Source organism: Rhipicephalus microplus, chromosome X (assembly GCF_043290135.1).
Source record: "Rhipicephalus microplus isolate Deutch F79 chromosome X, USDA_Rmic, whole genome shotgun sequence".
NCBI classification, from domain to species: domain Eukaryota; kingdom Metazoa; phylum Arthropoda; class Arachnida; order Ixodida; family Ixodidae; genus Rhipicephalus; species Rhipicephalus microplus.
In genome coordinates this window covers 38291894-38311239 of record NC_134710.1, presented here as the reverse complement: position 1 = coordinate 38311239, position 19346 = coordinate 38291894, and the positions used below count along the sequence as shown (strand labels likewise).

At 44.2% G+C, this 19346-nt stretch overlaps 1 protein-coding gene across 1 annotated transcript in view; it reads left to right on the top strand.

Moving 5' to 3' along the window:
• LOC119175828 (stAR-related lipid transfer protein 7, mitochondrial) overlaps positions 1–17438 on the top strand; it is a 74107-nt gene extending 56669 nt beyond the window's left edge. The window contains exon 6 of the mRNA XM_037426825.2: positions 6224–17438. Coding sequence (XP_037282722.2) covers positions 6224–6430 — 207 coding nt within the window. The 3' untranslated portion in view covers positions 6431–17438. The remainder of the gene's footprint in view (positions 1–6223) is intronic.
• Positions 17439–19346: the final 1908 nt, after the last annotated feature.

Here is a 19346-nt window from a genome sequence, read left to right as displayed (position 1 = left end):
TCATACTCATGAGTACTCACTCACGTTCATACTCACTTATACTCATACTCAGAGTACTCACTCATGTTCATACTCACTCCTACTCACACTCATGAGTACTCACTCACGTTCAAACTTACGCCAACTCACACTCTAGGCCCTCACTCACATTCATACTCACAACTACTCACACTGATGAGTACTCACTCATTTCATACTCACGACTACTCACACGACTACTCAGTACTCACTTACGTTCATACTCATGCCAGCTAGCACTCATAGGCCCTCACTCACGCTCATACTCACGACTACTCACACTCATTGTTCATGGTTCACGTTCCTACTCACGACTACTCACACTCTTAGAGAAACACGGACTCCTGGCCGAGTTGGTGATTCATTTTAACTGAGGTGTGCGAAAAACTGAAGTACAAAAAAAAGACACCTCGAGACAGCGCGCCGTGTCCAGGTATCTCCTTTTTGTACTTCAATTTTTCGTGCACCTCAATTAAGACTCATAGTTACTCACTCACCTTCATACTCACGCCTGCTCAAGATCATAGGCCTTCACTCACCTCCCCACTCACATAAGAATTCACCTTCATACTTACGCCTACCCCTACTCAGGCGCACTCACCCACGTACTTTTACATTCACACACTCATCGTTATCATTCCAGCAGGACAAATGCCTCCCTCCGTTCCGCCAGTCAACTCGGTCCTTTGCTTGCTGTTGCCTCTTCATACCCGCAAACTTCCTCATCTCATCTGCGCACCAAACTTTGTCTCCCCTTTTCCCGCTTTCCTTCTCTTGGAATCTACAAAATAACCGGCAGAAAATGAAAGTAATGAACAACAACCTGGAAAGAAAACAGCGCTTTGAGATAGGTGGCAGTGCACTTGAAGTTGGAAAAGGTATATACGTCTACTTAGGACAGGTAGTACCTACGGAGCCGAGCCACGAGACTGAAATATCTAGAAGAATAAGAGTGGGGTGGAGAAGATTCGGCAAGCATTCTCAGCTCATGGCTGGTAGATTGTCACTATCCCCTCAAGACGAAGGTATATAACAGCTGCATCTTGCCGGTACTTACCTACTGAGCAGAAACATGGGGGCTTACAAGGAGGGTTCAGCTTAAATTGAGGATGACGCAGAGAGCGATGGAAAGGAAAATAGTGGTTGTAACCTTAAGAGTCGAGAAGAGAGCAGAGTGGATCAGGGAACAAACCGGGGTTAAGGATATCATAGTTGAAATCAAGAAGAAGAAATGGACATGGGCCGGGCATGTAGTGCGTAGGCAGGATAACAGCTGGTCATTAAGCATAACTGACTGGATTTCCAGAGAAAGCAAACGGGTTAGGGGGAGACAGTAAGTTAGGTGGGCAGATGAGATTATGAAGTTCGTGGGTACATAATGGCAGCAGCAAGCGCAAGACCGGGTTGAGTGGCGGATCATGGGAGAGGCCTTTGTCCTGCAGTGGACGTTGTCAGGCCGATGATGAATATTAACATTGAGGTAGCGTTACGTGTACTCAGGTTGCTCAATAAACAATGGAGCGGAACAATTGTCGCTTTCTTTAAGGGTCGGTAGGTTCCACAAACAGGCAATGACTCAGCGCAATTACGACGCACCTGCATTTTCATTTGTGTGCCACGACGCGTAGGAGACGCTGAGACATCGTTTAGAATCTAACGTGTTACAAGCACTCAAAACGCGCTTTCGTAGGCTACGACGCACGTGCGCGAAGTATAGACGCTCTCGACGGCTTCAGTATACTACACGACCGCCGCTATTACCCGCCAGAACCCAAGACGTTGCCGCGCCATCTGGCTCGGCCGCTTCGTTCGTTCCACTGCCCCTAGCCCCTTCTGACAGCACTAGCGTGACAGGCGGGCGCCACGGCCACCCTGGCCGCCCGGCCACTGGTAGGTGTTCTCTGGCCCGGCGCGACCGTCCAGGCGGCGCCTCCCCTCTCTGCCTCGCCTTCAGATGGAATGCGTTGCGTACGGCAGTTTTGCATTCGAGAAATTGTGCGCATCTTCGGAGATGTTTTCCTTCCTCTGTGGGTCGCGCTCACGCGGAGACTTCGTTGGCTTCGTGCCGGCACTGACGATTGCAGGGGGCCTTATTTATGGATCTGCGGACGCGGTTAACGTTCATTGGCAGTGTACGTACGCAGGGTTATCGCGGACAACCGAATAAAACGGTAATTAACGAGTTGCGTTATGTGTGTTTTTGTATTAGCCCACGTTATGTGAATGATAGAATAAATTATCAAGGGTGATTGGGCGCTTATTCCACATTGTGTCTGCACTGTTGAAAGCATAATAAGCCGCCGAAAACTGAAGCGAGGGTAGAGATTGAAACGGCGATGCAAACAGGGTCCGATTACGCTATTGCATACTATACTATTGACGGCGAAGCTCAACCGTCCTGCAAGCTTTCCTTTTTTTTTTTCTTAATGGGGCACTGAGAAGGCGAAGTTTGCACACAGCTTCGTGTTTGAGAGGTCATGAGATAACTTAAGGTTTTCGTTCAAGGCAACCTTCACTTGAGGGTCAACGCAGAGATAGAAACTGCAAAATTGCTGCACACAATGTGCGTCGCGCACACAATGTGCTTTCTCTAGCGGGCCATTTCAGCGGTTTTTTTTTTTTTTTTTTTTTTTGTCGCTTGTGCAGTGCATTTCTTTTTTCTGAACCGGCTCGCGCGGCGATTTTTTTTAAAGGGCTTCTCAAGACCTTGTTTTACATGTATTATCAGCAGGTTGTGTAGACTGAAGGCGCAAGAGGTAAGTGCAGCAAGAACGGTAGCTATAGGGACAGGCAGTTCAAAGTTATTCAGCCTAGAAAATTCTAATTACAATAAAATGGACGGCTACCCTCAACTCGAGTTTTGCGCGATCACCTCGCCCCCCCCCCCCCCCCATCTAATGTAGGATGGCTCCCCCAGTTTCCAAACTAACTGAAGGCTTTTACGTACAGTGAGTTGCATGCCATAGTGCCCGTTGTTTCCAATGTATTGAGGACGCCATTGCGATGGTTACAAATATTTATCACACTCATAGTAGCTTTCTCATGTTCCTACTCGTTGCTACTTACACTCACAGCAACTCACTCACCTTCGCAGTCAAGTCTACTCACACTCATGAGTACTCGCCCACGTTCGTACTTACTCCTACTTACATTCATGAGCTCTCACTCACTTCTAATCACACTCATGAATACTCACTCACGTTCATACTAACGAATACTCACACTCATCAGTACTCACTCATGTTCAAACTCCTACTCACTCACGTTCATACTCTCTCCTTCTCACACTCAGAGTACTCACTTACGTTCATACTCACTCCTACTCACACTCACAAGCTCTCACTCATTCCTACTCACACTGATGAATACTCACTCACGTTCATACTCACGGACACTCACACTGATGAGTACTCACTCACGTTTATACTCACTCATACTCACACTCAAAGTACTCACTCACGTTCATACTCACTCTTACACTCACAATACTCACTCACGTTCATACTCAATTCTACTCACGCTCAGAGTACTCACTCACATTCATACTCACTTATACTCACACTCAGAGTAGTCACTCACATTTATACTCACTCCTATTCACACTCAGAATACTCATTCACGTTCATACTCACTCTTACTGACACTCATGAGCACCCACTCACGTTCATACTCACTTCTACTCACACTGAAACTACTCATTCATGTTCATACTCACTCTTACTCATACTCATGAGTACTCACGTTCTACTCACTCCCACTCATACTCATCAGTACTCACTCATACTCACACTCACCACATTCAAATGAGTATGAATGAGTGTGAGTCAGTGTACTCATGAGTGAGTATGCCGAGCTATGGTGACATCACCAGTGAAACTCAATGACGTTACGACTTTTGATGCTTGCAATTGGCCGAACGACAACCGACGACTTCCAATCATTCTGGAAACAGCTGTTCTCGCGCACCTTGCTGTTCTTGGTTGTGTTGCCGCTTGCGAATTGACATCTGCGGCCCGTGACGCAACACAGGGTCCATACCAGCACGATTCGTAGGGGCACGGGCTGGCACGACAGCAACAGCGGTTAGTCAACAATCAGTGCATCCAGATGACACACAACACACTTGACGGCGAGCTGGGCCGTCGGAGTGGCAGATCGCGGCAACCGGAAGTAGACTCTGTCTCGAACAGCGGGTCAGTGGTGTGGTATGCCGCGCGAGAGGAGGAGGGGCACTCAGCTGACTCAGCGAGGAGGGGCCAAGCAGTTTTGGAAGAGAGTAGCGTTGAAAAGAAGGAAAGAAGCGATCGTCGCATTTCGATCAAACGAGTGTGACTCCGCTATTACGGCACCGTTTCAAAAATTCTCACGGCTACGTGTTTGTTGTAGACTCGAGCACAACTTCCTAACCTGAACTAAATTTAAACCACTGGGTGGTTTAGGGGCCCTTTAATCAATATAAAAAGGTCTCCAAAAATTCGCAGAAAGGTGATCTTGAAGCACTCACGTTGTGAGCGATAATTTTAGACCTTTCTCTCGAAGTTAATATTACCAGGAAGCGAGTACGATCAGGTGAACACCCTTTACACATCACCCTTATGCACGAGAAAACCAAATAATAATCGACATTCAATCATGCACACGTGACATCCAAATTCAAATGCATATTGATTAACTGAAAAAAAAAAAAAAACTCGATTTTGCCAGCTGATGCTGCTCATATGCAATATCATGGGTGTGCTTACTGTTAGGACGAAAGCCTTAGATGCCTCATCAAAGGCGAAATATGACTGTCAGTGTCCCACGTCGAAGGTGTCTCGCGTCGTCGGGAACAGGTGATGCACAAAATTATCATCACGAGATGGCATCACCGTATGATGGCATGACGGCGTCGCATCTTGTAAAATTTCTGTTGTCATAACGTCACAGTGCCGTCACGTGATGTAACTTACGCCACATGACATAGCAGCTCATTTTGCTGCGTATCAGGCGGTTATTGTTTTCTTTTACATTTTTTTTTCCGGCAGGGCTTGTTTTTCTTTTTTCTAGCACCAGATCGCCCTTGTGTCATTATTTTTTGTGTGAATACCCCCCCCCCCCCTTTCCACATTCATGAAAAAGAACCTCATCTGGTGACCATCGTCACTGTCACCTCGATCTATTCGTTCATTCACTTATTTTTTTTTTTTCACATTCATTTTCAATGGATCTTAACAATCACAATAAGCGCGATGAAGAAGCTGTGTTATAGCAGGTAACTGTTCGCTGCGGAAAGCAGTTTCTGTAGTTTATTTGAGAGTAAATAACAGTTGATATAGGCTCGACGAAATATTTAGCACATTCAGAAGAATCCTATTTTTATGGAACGCACCATTAGCCACAAAACAGAAACTATATTGATCAGGCAGGAAGAATACTCAAAATACATACAGCATTCGGAGACGCTTTCGTACAAGTAGTAAGAAAAGTGCCGTAACTCTCAAAGAACATGTTCTTTGATAAAACGAAGTTCTTTCGGCCGATGTACTGCAGCAACTGCTTCTTACGAAAGCTATCGTGCTTACCTTGGGTATCGTAAAAAGGATCATGGCCATATATATACAGGTTGCATCAGGTATGGGGACAAGCTTACGGCATAGCACAAGCAAACAGCGCAGAAAACAAAGGGGTGCGCAATGTCCGTTACGCAAGCTGCGTGCACCCTGGTGGTAAATGGTGCAAGCGAAAAAGAAAAATATCAGCACAGTGCATTAGTTGCGTGTTTCCATGCGCAACTGCGAAGGAGACCAATCATTGTGGAGAAACAGCTGCATAGAACGGGAGGATTCGAAAGGGGCAAGGAGGGAGAGAGGAGGTCGCGCGAGCGGCGGCAAGTACCGTAGATGGCAGTACTTTCCTAAGATCAAGGGGCTTTAGTTACCACATCCTCATTTTGTGGTCAACTACTTTTTTGATTTTTGGCACAGCAGTGTCCTAACTAGTTGTCTCTAATATCAGTGTCTATTATATAGGGGTTCAACTGTATTACGTACTATAAACGATGCACACTTTTGTCTTCAACATTGAACTGAAAAATTTTGTATTGTGGAGGACCTGATATGCAAAGTCTTAATTTCCATGGGGTCTAGACATGTAGTGCAGTATGTAAAATGCTTGATCTTCTGGCACCCTGCTAATCTAACATAGCTATGAATTCTGTTCATTTCAGGATGGTTTTGACTTTTTGCTGTCGTACTACGATGACCCCCGGTCCTCGTTTCCGGGGCCGATTTACAGCTGGATGGCAGCCTCGGGTGTGCCAGACTTCATTGAGAAGCTGCACTGCGCAGCCAAGGACTTGCACCTCAAGAGCACAAAGACACCACAGCCAAACCTGAGTGGCCAGAACTCATCAGTTCAGTGTGCCTATGCTTGAGGAGGCCATCTCCATCAGAGGCGGGCCTCTCGCCTCAGTGGCATGCACATAATTCAGTGCTGCTTGCAGTTAGGCAATTCGACGTATCTATATCTTTACTGGTGAGCTCAGCATTATGAAATTGCAAGTAATATCCTTGCTGCTAAGGCATGGGCACAGTCAAAATTTTGTGATGCACAGTAGATATGACTGGCTGAACTGTCATATCATTTCTTTTTTTTTAACCAGTAATGTTCATTATCAGGCCAGTGTGATTTACCAAGCATGTATGTGGATTTCATTTACCGTTTGAAAGTATGATTTGCTGATAAGAAGCTGAATTAGTCGTTACAGTGTGATATCATATGATCATTTAGTACTTGTACGGGAGCCAGATTTAGGCGGCCATAGACAGTTTCCTCTTTGGTTTCTTCGTCGCAGAAAATGGGTTCTCATCTAGGTACGTGATGGCATAGGCCTGTGAAACTAAATTAGACGTTATGTGATATTTTAGAAGCTAATATGCGGGTACGAGAGTGAATTTTGGACTACCGTAAACAGTGCATGCTCAGCTGAGCTTTCTTGGCTGGCAGAAAAACCTTTTCTCGTCTGGCTAAGATGTGACTTCATCATGGGCCTGTGTGAACCAGCCAAGGCATACTGCCACATAAACATAGCCATTTCATAATGAAGCACCTCTGTGAAAACTCTCCTCAACTTAACAATGCACAATAGTTTTTTTTATATTTGCAGCAGTTGTTTCATTAATGGAAAAGAAGTATTCATTTGTATAGCGTTCAGATTTTGTAGATGTTTCGCTCACTTGAAAGTTGGTTTCATGTGGAGGTTTGTTCTACTTCGTTTTCCCCAAATTACATCTTCTATATTCAACCCTTTCATTATGTAGTTATGCATGAACAGCACCAATATTATGGTATTCTAAGCACCAGCAGTACTAAAAGCTGTTTTGTGAAAACTTCATTTTTGCATTTGACCTAACCTCACATAGGTGTGTTCATAAATAGCCATTACAAGCCAAGGAAATCAGCTATAATTTGCAAGACACTGGGACGTGCATCAACTGTGCAATAGCTGCCGGTGGGGAACAAATATTTCTTGCCCTTTTGTAGATAGTTCCTCCAAAAATTTTGTGGTACTGATTCTTGGCCACATTGAGCAGACATAATGTTAATTTTCCCATCTGTGCTGATATTAGGACAGCAAGAGAGACAAAATGGCTCTTGGAAGTTAGTTGAAACATTTGCCAAGAAGATTATGGGACCTCTTACTTCATCTGTTGTTCATGTAAAAATAAAGATGTAGGGACTGAGAGATTTTATTATTTGAAGGTTTGCATATAAGTTCACTAAATTTGTTGCAGAATTGAACAAAAGTTCTTTAAGTAATCAGCTCATCCTAGAACTTGTTTTTAAAGGATAGTGTGTTGTATCTCAGTGGCTTTTGTTTATACATTGTTGGTTTGAAAATTACGTTCTCTGAAGAGCATCAGTATAGGTGTATGCAGTCACTTTCTGTGAGCAGCACTATGAAAACATTTTTTTTTATCATCGACTTGCATATATTGAAGATAAATATGTGTTACTTCTATTACAGATAAATATGGTAAGGTAAATTGGCTCTGTTGTAACATAACTATAAGCTTTAACTAGTTAGTGCCAGTAGTCTGTAGATTATATTAGTGAACATTACAGTTCAATGCGAATGCAGAAAATGTTAAAGTGTAAGTAAACTTATCAGTTGCTCCTACTATTTCATTTGTTCATATCGAGAACTTTTATTTGGATTTGCAGTAATGTCTGGATTATGTATTGTGTTGGTTATGGCCTAGCTTGTCTTATTTCATCTTGGATTTCATGTTTTAGAAGGGATTACAGGGAGAAGGGGCAAAGGGACTATAGTAGCTTTTATCAGCTACACTGCAGCAATGTGTCTACACGCAATGGCAATATTTGATGTTGCGCCAAATCATTATTCTCATAATTGAAACATTCTTGTTCTAAACATGCGTTTAGTAATTTTTTTAGGCAAGTTTTGTCTTTTCAAACCTTTTTGGTCCAGAAGCTCCATGATTTTGTCTTAAAATGCATTGAAGAACCCCCACGATGAGTGCCCTGGCTTTGCCAAAATAATGAGCAACGTTACTAGATACTTTTCCAGTTGTCAAACTCCGCCTGGATCGCCGCACAAACTTGACCCCTCTCTGTTTACTGCCGCCAGGGGCGCTCGTGCCACGGTCGGCCCGATCGAGCGCGTCGGCGCGCAGCTGAACAGGCAACTTTCCCCTGCAGTTCAGCGCAGTAGCGGGTGCTGTTCATAGGTTCTGCATGCTTTTTCGGCTAACATTTTCCTTCTATTTGAGGCAAGTTGCCTGCTATTATACAGAAAACCGGAAAACGCAGACTGGGCGGCTTGTATTGCTCGCGAACTTTCGATAAAGAAAGCACCGCGTATCGCGAATGTGCGTCAGCAGGTTGGTTCGTAACAGCTAGATTATTTTCGCACACTATCACGCCCACTCGCACGCGTGGTTGCTTGTGGAAGTTGGTATAACAAGTTGCTTCTTGAAAGCGCCAACTACCGGCGAGGACAAGAGAAAAACGTCAACTCAAAGCGCTCGTACTCACCTTTGCAGCAGCCCAGCTCCTAGCTCAGCAGTGGACGCCGACGAAATGTATGCACGCCCTGACAAACATTTATTTTACGCACAAGCAGGAGTGCTTCACATATCCAAAGAGCCAAAGTAATGCGCCAGCACACACTTAAAACACAAACGTACACACATTCAAAGAACCTTATTCGGCTGCTGCGTGATTGCTCACAGCAGGCGGGCCTTTTTGTTCGCTATTGCCACTTTTTGGCTGCTTCCGAGGCGGCGGTTCACATCCCGCGAGAAGAAATGCATGCGGGTAATGATAAAAAAGTTCAGCAGTTGGCACGTGAATGCTGAATTGTGCTGGTCACAGCCGAGTCGAGAAAGGTGGTGCTTCTCCAACTCTTCCAACACTTTCCAAAATATGTCCCCGCAGAGATCCTCCTTGTCCAGACAAGCTGAAACTACTTTGCTGACTATTTTAAAAAACGTCAACATCTTCTGTGTTGGATGCTTTAAGCTGCCTTGCTTGAAGCTCCTGTAGTCGGTTAGGTAGCTGTCAGAAGCAAGCACAGGTGTGGCGGAGGTGATGTCCTCTATGCAGAGATGGCATGTTGCATGCTTGGTGAACTTGTGTATGACATAGCCACACAGGTAGTACACAACACTGTCCTCCACCTCACCCTTGAAATAGGCGTGGTCGCTTGGCCCTTGCTCAGATGTGTCAGCAGAAGCAGTTGTAATTTCCATCATTTTGGCTTCCACTATGTCATGCAGGCGGACTTTCTCTTCTTGGTGGGCGTCCTTGGACGACAACAGAATCAACGAGTTCAGTCGACCAGCCTTGCAGCCGCCGTCCCTCTTGCGCCATTGTCGATAGCTCCTCGAACAAGGACTGGGTACTATCGAGTGTGACGCTGCCTGACACAGAGCCGTCTCTCTCCCCATAGTCGAAGGGGTTCGGCACTGTGTTTTCTTGTTCGGCGTCGTCCTGAACATTCCGACGCTTCGGTTGGAGGGGTGACCTCACGGCAGGAGCTTTGCATTTCCGCAAAGGCTTCGAAAGATATTTCGGACAGTTGGGAAACAAGCGGGGTACGGCATGATCTTTGAGGCTCCACTTGTCTCGCGGTATGACGACGACGTCACCGCGGATGTTGTGCACTAAGTTTTTCACAAGGTCTGCTTCCTGAAAGTGAAGGTCGCACACAACACAAAAGCTCGTGAGCTCCCTGTCGCTCCTTGGGATCGCGTGTTGCCATTCTTGAAGCCTCGAAGTTTCGTTGGGCGGTTTGAAAAAGTGTCTCTTCTCAGCTGCGCTCTTCGCAGAGTCGTAGCCGCTTTTGCAGCCGGTCACAAAGCAACGGGGCATTGCTTCTCACTACACAGTCACAGCAGTCATCGACATTCTACGTCTATACACGGGAAACAAAAGCAAACGCGCACAACAACTCGAGCAGAACGATGCGGTCGCCTTCTGCGCTCGCAGGCCGGTTCCTTCGCGGTTGCACCTCTCACCGAACCGGGCCAATCGTGTCGCGCGCGCCCCCACGCGGCGCTCAATCGAAAAGCGTCACGCGCCGCGGCGGAGTTTGACAACTGGAAAAGTATCTAGTAACGTTGATAATGAGAGCACGAAAAGTGAACTTTAAAGAAACACTGAAGGCAAATGACAATGTCCATCGGAGCGAAGGTCAGTGGTTTGAATCTCTAAAACATCATTATTATGAACAGCAGGGCTCTACATGTATTACACCATACACGCCACAAGTGGGACATTTTGAAATGGTCCCAATAATGTCAAAAGATCCGACTGCAATTCTTCACTAGTAATCAAACCAGTTTTAATTTAAAAAAATAACCTTCCGCGCATTACAACATGTAATAAAATGCTGTTTGTCCATTTATATTTGATTGAAGAAGAAAATGACTGCTTCGCGTTACCATGTGGGTTGGGGTGATTGGTTTAAAAGTTCTGTTTTCGCGAAGTTAGATGGTGCCGTATAGCGGGCCCCACTTATCCAGCCATAACCAGGCCAGCACTTTATTTTTATTGCAGAAACATTGTGCATTTTATTTGTAGTGTGAATGCATTGCAACAGCATAATTGCGAATAAGTTGCTTTTTAAATAATGTTTATATTAAAAATGTTAGGAAAATACAAACGTGTCAATGACTGTGATTGCACAAAGCATCACAAAATGTTGACACCATCGTCCAGTTACCCTGAATTTCTACAACCCTTTGCGTATGTCAGCGTCCGCGCAGTAAATGAGGCGAGCAACGTTCAGCAAGGCAACTGCTACATCTAGAAAGGCTCATTTTCAGGCAGGTGATTTGAAGTGTGCTAACGCTGTGTGGACCACTAAAACGTAATTTTTAGGGGTGTGCGAATAACCAAATTTTCGAATATGAATCGAATATAAATACATAGCGTCGAATACAAATCGAATAATGAGGAGGTGCAATTTTTTTCCACCAATAATTATTACTCAATTATATATTTTTGTTGGAAACAGCACAGTTGTTATTGTACTAGTAAGTTATTGTGCACGAAAATTCAAAAGAAAAATGTATACTTGCCAAAAAGCATAAGACTGTATTAGTTGAGCTTGTGACTGTGATGTCTTGGGTTCAATCCAGATGTTGAAGAAACCTTTTGTATCTTTTTTTTTTTTGTGGTAGCACTTTATTAAAAAAAAGTTTTCATACCTATCATGATGACTAGTGAGCATGAGGCCACCGGTTTGATTGTTCGACAGTTAATGTTGTGTACTTAAATCTAAGCAATTATTAAAGCAGCCTGGGTGGTCACAGTTGAGCCCTGTTCCTACACTCAGTTTTGGCTCGAAAGACCCCCGATTTGATAGTTTTCTTTTTAATTTTCTCCCCTGTTCTCACCAGTCCAGCCACTAAGGAAAAAAGGAGTACTTGGGGCATTTTTCAACTACACAGCAATACTCGTTATCTCGCTTGCTTCCGTTGCCTTTCTCGAAAACTGTGCGCTCGCCATTTTCCGATCAAGAATGCTGTGTTGCACTCATAGCTGCACGATTGTGACCGAGGTGCACCGGGCACGCAGCGGTAATGTGAGGTAATTGCGCGAGATATATAATTAGTGATGTGTGATAGAAAGATACCCCGAATACACCTTTTTGTTAATGGAGCCACAACTCCCGGGAGCAAGGCCACTATTTTGCCGCATCGCAACCCTCGTCAGCGCACTGGCTGCTGACTGCAGTAAACTGGCGTTGGCAAAACAGCATGATCGCAGTAACGGTTGATTGCAGGAGACGTTGCCGCTGGTGCGTGATGTGCGTACAACGGATTTTCAAAGGCGCTGTCCGGAATGCAGCGGAACTACACATTAATTCGTCCGTCACCTTACGTGCGCCGCCATAGCAACGGAGAACTATACGTGATAACGCCATTGTAATGTTACCAAAAGTGTATGGCCTTTTGTATGTTTGCCATTGCGGTGAAAACACTTCAGCTCATTCGCATGACCATATTCGCTACCATGAAATCATTCCGGAACAATGAAGAGAGTATACATGCTGAAGTAGCGGCACAGCTCACGGACAACTCGTCAGGCTTTGACATGGATGGATGGATGAACAAATTTTTATTAGCAAAAACTGCCGTGGCTATACATGAACTGCGTCACCATCGTACATCAAACTGAGCGCGCGCCGCGCCCTGTAACGCATACGCGTGTATTTGCCCTTGCGAACAGATGTTTTTTTTTTCTTCATGCTCGATCAGCACAGGACCAAGCAAAGATGTCAAAACTATTTTGTCGAGCCGATGTGGCAGCGGTGAATTGCCTTTTTTTTTCACGAGTGGTACGCACTTGCGGTCCAGGGCACAAGGGCGCGGCAGCGGACGACGTGGTTGGTAATTTTCTAATATATGGTTATCAAATCGAATACAAATATTACAAATGCAGTATTCGAAACTTTAGAATATTCGCACACTCTTTGTACTAATTTTATTTCAAAGTAACCATATCCTCAGTACGAAAGCAGCGTTACGAGGTTTCTGGATCGCTGTTTCAGCCATCGACGACAACTTAATGTCTGCCTTTAGTGTCCCTTTAAAGACCGTCAACTGCCCAGAACATGAAATGAAATGACTGCACGGATGAAAAGATTGTTGGTCATAGGGGCTCAAACAAACTCTGTTTTCAGCACGAGAAGTGGAGCCATATTTTTATTTCTTCATCGAAAATCGTAAAGGCCTGTGGCACCACCTGGTGGCCGAAACTTCAATTATTCGATGTGCCCTGTCACGTGACCGGAAACTAGGGTACGGAGCATAAAGTTCATATACAGACTCTGGAGGAAAAGTCGGGAAAGCTGTAACCACCAAAGCGCTGACATCTTGGAACATTGTCGTTGTTTCCATTACGAAACTAAAGAAGTGCTAAATATAGCAGTTTAAAACACTCCGATTCTCCCACTATAAATCATAAACAAGCGTCTTCACGTGCTATAAACAAACGTAAATTGTGTTATATGTTTATATCAACTACATTTAGAAAAGATAAAATGACCATTTATGCAATTTACTGCGTGCGGAAAGGAGCGTTACCTTCTCGGTGACTTCACTTGGCTCATGTGTCAAGAGAGCAATCGCGACGCAACAAGCAATCCACAACACAGGCACATCAACCTTGGGTGCAGGCGCACGCAACACGGTACAAATATACTACAGGAAAGCTGTGTAAAGCCGCATTGTTTCATTGTAATGGCTTGTTACTTTTAAAAAGTAGTTGTAAAGCTCCGAATAAACCTGGTTAAGCATAGTTACAGGAACTCATGCGAAAGCATAATAATGGCAGCATGCACAAGTCGCTAGAAGGGCTACCGGCATCACCATCAGTTGTCAGAGTTGCTGGTCAAAAAAGCTCATCAGTGTTCAGAAAATCGAAAAATACTGCTTAAAATTAACTACATGCCTTTGGGAGTAACTACTGCTGCTGCTAACACTGTGAAGGGTTAGCTTTAGGACGCACCGCGAAAAACTGGGTCAAAAAAATTTGTTAGTTCTTTTAAAGTGACAAACTGTACTTTACATGTGATGCAGTAAGATGAGCCTACCTATGGCAAGACTGTTGCTTTGACATTATTGACTTTATATCAATCAATGGATCACATTGTCGATTACAAAGGTTTAGTTAAAAGTTATGAGTCCCTTCACCGTAGTGAGTACCTAAAGTTTTAGTCCTGGCGTGATTTTGGCTCGCTATTCCATCAAGAATATAAGCGCCCCAGCACAATTCATGACATGAAGATCGATTTCTGAAATCAGTTTCAACTCTGTGTGCTGTTTATTGTGGCCCCAATTTCATGAGGCATTGCTTTTGTTTGGAATATTAGTTGTTAATGGAATCTAGTTGTACTATAGGAAGTTGGGTGCTAGTCATCTTGGTGATTGTTTCTTTATACAAGTTTTCTGAAGTTAGTGCGATGTCCTGTGCTACTATGTTCTTCTTTATTTTTGTTTGGCAGTAGTATATGTTGGCTGTTACCCTACCCTGTAATATAGAACTGTATTGAAAAGGTGGCATCTTTCAGCTTGGTTACTGTAGTCATTCACTTCACTGAGGAATGGCTTATTGTAATGTACCCTCCTTTCGTGGTGCCTCAGTTTCTTATACCTCAGTTTTCTTGTACACCATTCCTTGTCATGTTTTAGCCTTAACCTTTCGACCATGATTTCTTGTTGTGTTATGCTGTTGTAGTTGTCCATGGATGAAAGTGTATTGTGGAGGCGATTTTTCGTCTTAGTTTATTCTCAGGATTCTATATTTGTGTCGGCTTGACTAACCAATTAGTACATCTACGAACTATCTGTGGCATTTTGTGGTTATCAAGCCTGACCTGGCAGGAGAGGTTTATTGCTCCTCTTGTTTAGCGCACAGTTTTTACAGTAGAAATTTTGATAGCTCCTTAGCCAATTTTCTTGCCGGTAGTTTGTGCAGTAATATTTGTTTGGAAAACTTTTGGTTAACTTTTGGTCACTAATTCCAGTGAACTATGATGGATGGTTATGAGTCATGCTCGTTATATTTTGTGCCACTTTATCCTCTCACTCGCCAATTTCTCTTATTTTCTTAATGCTAACATGTGGCATAATCTGAGTTGTACTACAATCGCCTTCTGTTTTAGTTCTGCTTTCACCAACAGCGAACATGCAAAACTATTAAGCATGTATTTAAAGAGCCTTAAAGTAGTCATGACACCCAATTTTCAATCATAACCTGTGTTGGGTAGGTTAATCCTTGTGCATTCACAAATAGACTAGTGAAATTTGAGTGCAATTGGGTCACGTACTTAATTTATAATATTTTTATAAACACAAGTGGCTTGAGAGTCGAGCAACACTAGTCCACTCGCAAGCCTTGACGTGACAAGCAGCTAGCTGTGCGAGCGTCTGCATTCTAGTGAACAATTATTTTTTTGTGATCAGCTGCACGTGAAATTGAAATATCTGAGCTTTTTTCAGCTGGGCACTAAAATTGAACTATGTGTAGCAGCTGAAACTTCAATAGAGGACAACGGCTCCACACTTTACGTCACATGCGCCTTGGCAAAATGACAGTCGCCGGTGATGGATGGGTTTCGCAGCCGGCGACTTCGAGGGCTTGCACTAAAGTATTCTTTTACAGCTTACTTTTCATGTCTGTATCGGCATAATAAAGCCGCTACTTCTAGTTTTTGCTGAAAACCATACATTGTTGGGCAACTGTGTCATGGCCCCTTTAAGACATGGGCACAGCATCCCAAGAAGTGAGAAATGTTGCATAAATTTGGTAGTATTGTAACTGATACTTGCTTGTGGCGGGTGCTGCCCGGAACCGACTTTACTGCATGTTGAACATGTCACATTGTGCAGATGTGGCAGTTTATCGTTTGATACGTGACGTCCCAGGCTTGGAATTTTTTGTGACAAACATTAATTTCAAACAGTGCTGTTTCTGCTTTGCTATGTGTGAATGAGTAATGGCACCTTCACATATAATATACAGTAGTGCCTTGCAGAATGAACCTAAATTTTTCTGTTGGGAGTGTTCTGTGTTAAAAGTTCATTCTGAGGGAGGTGTTATTTTCATGGTTTCCTGTATGAAACCTATTTGATCTTCGAGCCTGGTTATCGGGGCAGAAAGAAAACATCCCTGAAGTTGTTACAGCAAATTGAAGATACTGTCGGTGTATTACCAAGTATTGAGATTAGGCGGAGGAAAGGGGATTATTTACACTCTCCAAGCATCTCCACACAAGTCACGCTTATTTCAGGTAGAAGGCACTGCTGTAAAAAAAACTCTCGTTTCTGTCATCGCATTCTTTCATTCCAGTTTGTAAAAACTGATACGACATCACCTACACATTTGTAAACGCAATGCAAAAGCAACGTGAGGACCTGGCATGACGAAAAATTGGGGTTTATAAACATGGAGATTGTAGACATTTCTGCATGCTTACTTGTTTACTTTGCTCTGATGAACTGTGTTCACTTAGGAAATGTGTGCCAAGCAAGTGATTCACTAAGTGAGCCACCACTATTTTATCCAGCTATTCATACAATTGCATTGCGAGTTCACAGAGCATGACTTATGGTGTAACTGCTTTTAATTTTAGGTATCGCTTGCTATGTCCATGCAACCCCCTTGGGAGCTTTGGTATTTCTAGGCTTGCAGGGAAGGAAAAGCTAAATATGTGGGCCCTGGAATAATGGCAAGTGTTGTAGAGCTAGAAAGTCTGGGAAGTCAGAGTGAGGGTTTTTTTCTTCTTTGACAAATGCTGGTCTCTATTTTTCCACTATTTTTTTTTATATCTACTGATCAGCCATCATTCACTCTAAACATGATTTGCTTTTTTTTTTTTTGAGTTAGCATTTATTGTTATGATTTAACAACAAAAATTATTGCTCCGTGGGCGTTGGATGGGGGATGTATAGTCTTGCATACTGGCCTTAGCAGGGTGGGGGGAGGGGGTGTGGTTACTCCTCCAAAACTGGGATGGAGGAGGGTGTTTCACCAATGACAACTAATAAAAATAGTGTTTTTCAAGGCCGTCAACAAGTGCCCTCCCCTCCTTCTGAAAAATTTCCTAGTTATAGGCCTGTTTGCATACATTGTATTTGAGCACAAATAACTTTCGCAAACTTTATTATTGCCATACTTAACATTTCATGTGGGTTATGGTCATCATAAGCTACATCAACGCACAAGCATCAATTAAAATGGTTCCCGCTTGCCAAGCATTGTTGCTTTTCTTTTAAAGGTGTCACTGTAAGCATGCTTACGGAAAAATTTCTAGTGAAGCGAATAAAATGTATGAAAGTAGGAAGCCTTGTTGTACCTTAAAGTTGTTGCAGTATCATGATGGGGATGAATAAACTGTTCTATTCTCATGTTTGCTCTTTTGGTGCCTTCATTGGAGCAATGCAGCTGGTAAACTCAACAAAAAGTTATGACATTCATTTCTATGTGTTGTGCTTATTTGATATTTAGGAAGTCTGTGTGTGCATGTGTGTGTGTGCGTGCATGCTCTTGCTGTTGGAATATATTGATTGGCCTCAGGAATCTACTGCCGTGAAATTCTATCAAGCATAAGCGGAGCTGCTGGTATTTAGTGCTGTTGTGATCGGCCTCCCTGGCTTGGCTCCGTTTAAACGCATGAGTCATTGGGGCTGAGCCTACCCTGATTTATTACGAATAAGCCCTCCAAGAGATGCCCCAAGAGCGGCGACAACACAAAAGTCGTTCCTCGAATTATCCAGGGCTGTCGGCGCCTCTCGTGAAACCTTTTGGACAGGCCTGACCGACTGACGGATTAGCAAGAGCTGTGGGCCGTCGAGGCGGCTTGCTTTGTTGATCAAGATGCCCCGTACAATGAGCCAAGCGTCTGAGATTGGTGTTTGTGTGCATTTGCCACGTTCTCCAGGGTGCATTCATGCCGCCGTTTCCACAAACCGTGGTCTGCCCGGCGCCTCACACTCATCAGTGCAACGGTATACAGAGTTGATTTGCACGTAGGACTCAATGTCTTCACTCTGTGCTGTCTCTGAAAATCCAACACCGAGATCATACATCGTGGCCAACGAAGATAGGCACAACGTGTCGTGCACGTTGTGCCTATCTGCACAAACACTGCACGTGTCGTGCACGTTGTGCAGTGTTTTCTCGCTCGCCATAGGACGTGTGAGACGCTGTCCGAGCCAGCGCGCAAACAGGACGCTTCGATGGCTGACAACAAAAGAACATTTATTAAATCAGCATATGGCCGAGGAGGAGAAATGGCATTAGTGATGCTAACAATGCCATAACGCACGCAGCGATGCCATAGGCCACATCTCCCTTTCTTTCTTGAAAGAAGATGGCTTGACTCAGAACTCTTCTACAAAGCGTCGTGGCTTTCTGCATTTTCTGGTGCTACGCCTTGGTGGTTGGAGTGGTGATCCGGGGGCCTGTGGCGTTGAAGTTTCTGTTGAGCTGTGGGCTCGCATGGGCTCTCGGTTACAGCAGAACTCTTTCTTATCTTCGTTGGCCACGATGTATGATCTCGGTGTTGTATTTTCAGAGACTACAATCGCTGGATGCCACCCGTAAATTCGGCTGTTAAACACTGCGACTTCGGATCCAGGATGTAAATGTGCTAGGTCTCTTGTGCCTTTGTCGTAGTACATCTTCTGCTGCTGGCGGATCTTCTTGAGTCTTGCCGCCACCTGCTTGGGAGGCACTGTCTTAGGCTCTAGTAACTCGATGTGAACAAGCAGCTGTGTTCCTGTTTTTCTTCCCATCAGTCGCTAGACTGGGGACTGCAAGAGCTTGTCTCTTGGAGTGTCTCTCGACTCAAGAAGGGTGTTGTAAAACCCTGTGGTCCCATAGGCGGTCTTATTAAATAGTTTTTTTGCCTCCTGAACGGCTCGTTCCACCATCCCATTGAACCGTAGATAGTGCGGACTTGATGTGGTGGGCTCGATGTCACACTGACTCATGTATTCAGCAAATTTGTGGTTGTTAAATGGTGGTCCATTGTTGCTGATAAGCTTGCAACGTAGACCATGAGTAGCGAAGACTACTTGGAAAAACATAATGGGGGCTTCAACGGTCGTGTGTTTTAAACGTTGAATCTCGGAGTAGAACGTGCAAAAGTTGACAATGACCCCATATTCCTCTTCCTCGTGGCAGAAAAAAATTGATGCCAACTGTTTGCCAGGGCAGTTCCGGTGTTTTGTGGCTCATCATCGGCAGTCGTTGGTACCTGGGCGTATGTTTCCTGCAGAGTGCAAATCGATCTGCTTTCTCTTGAATGTCTC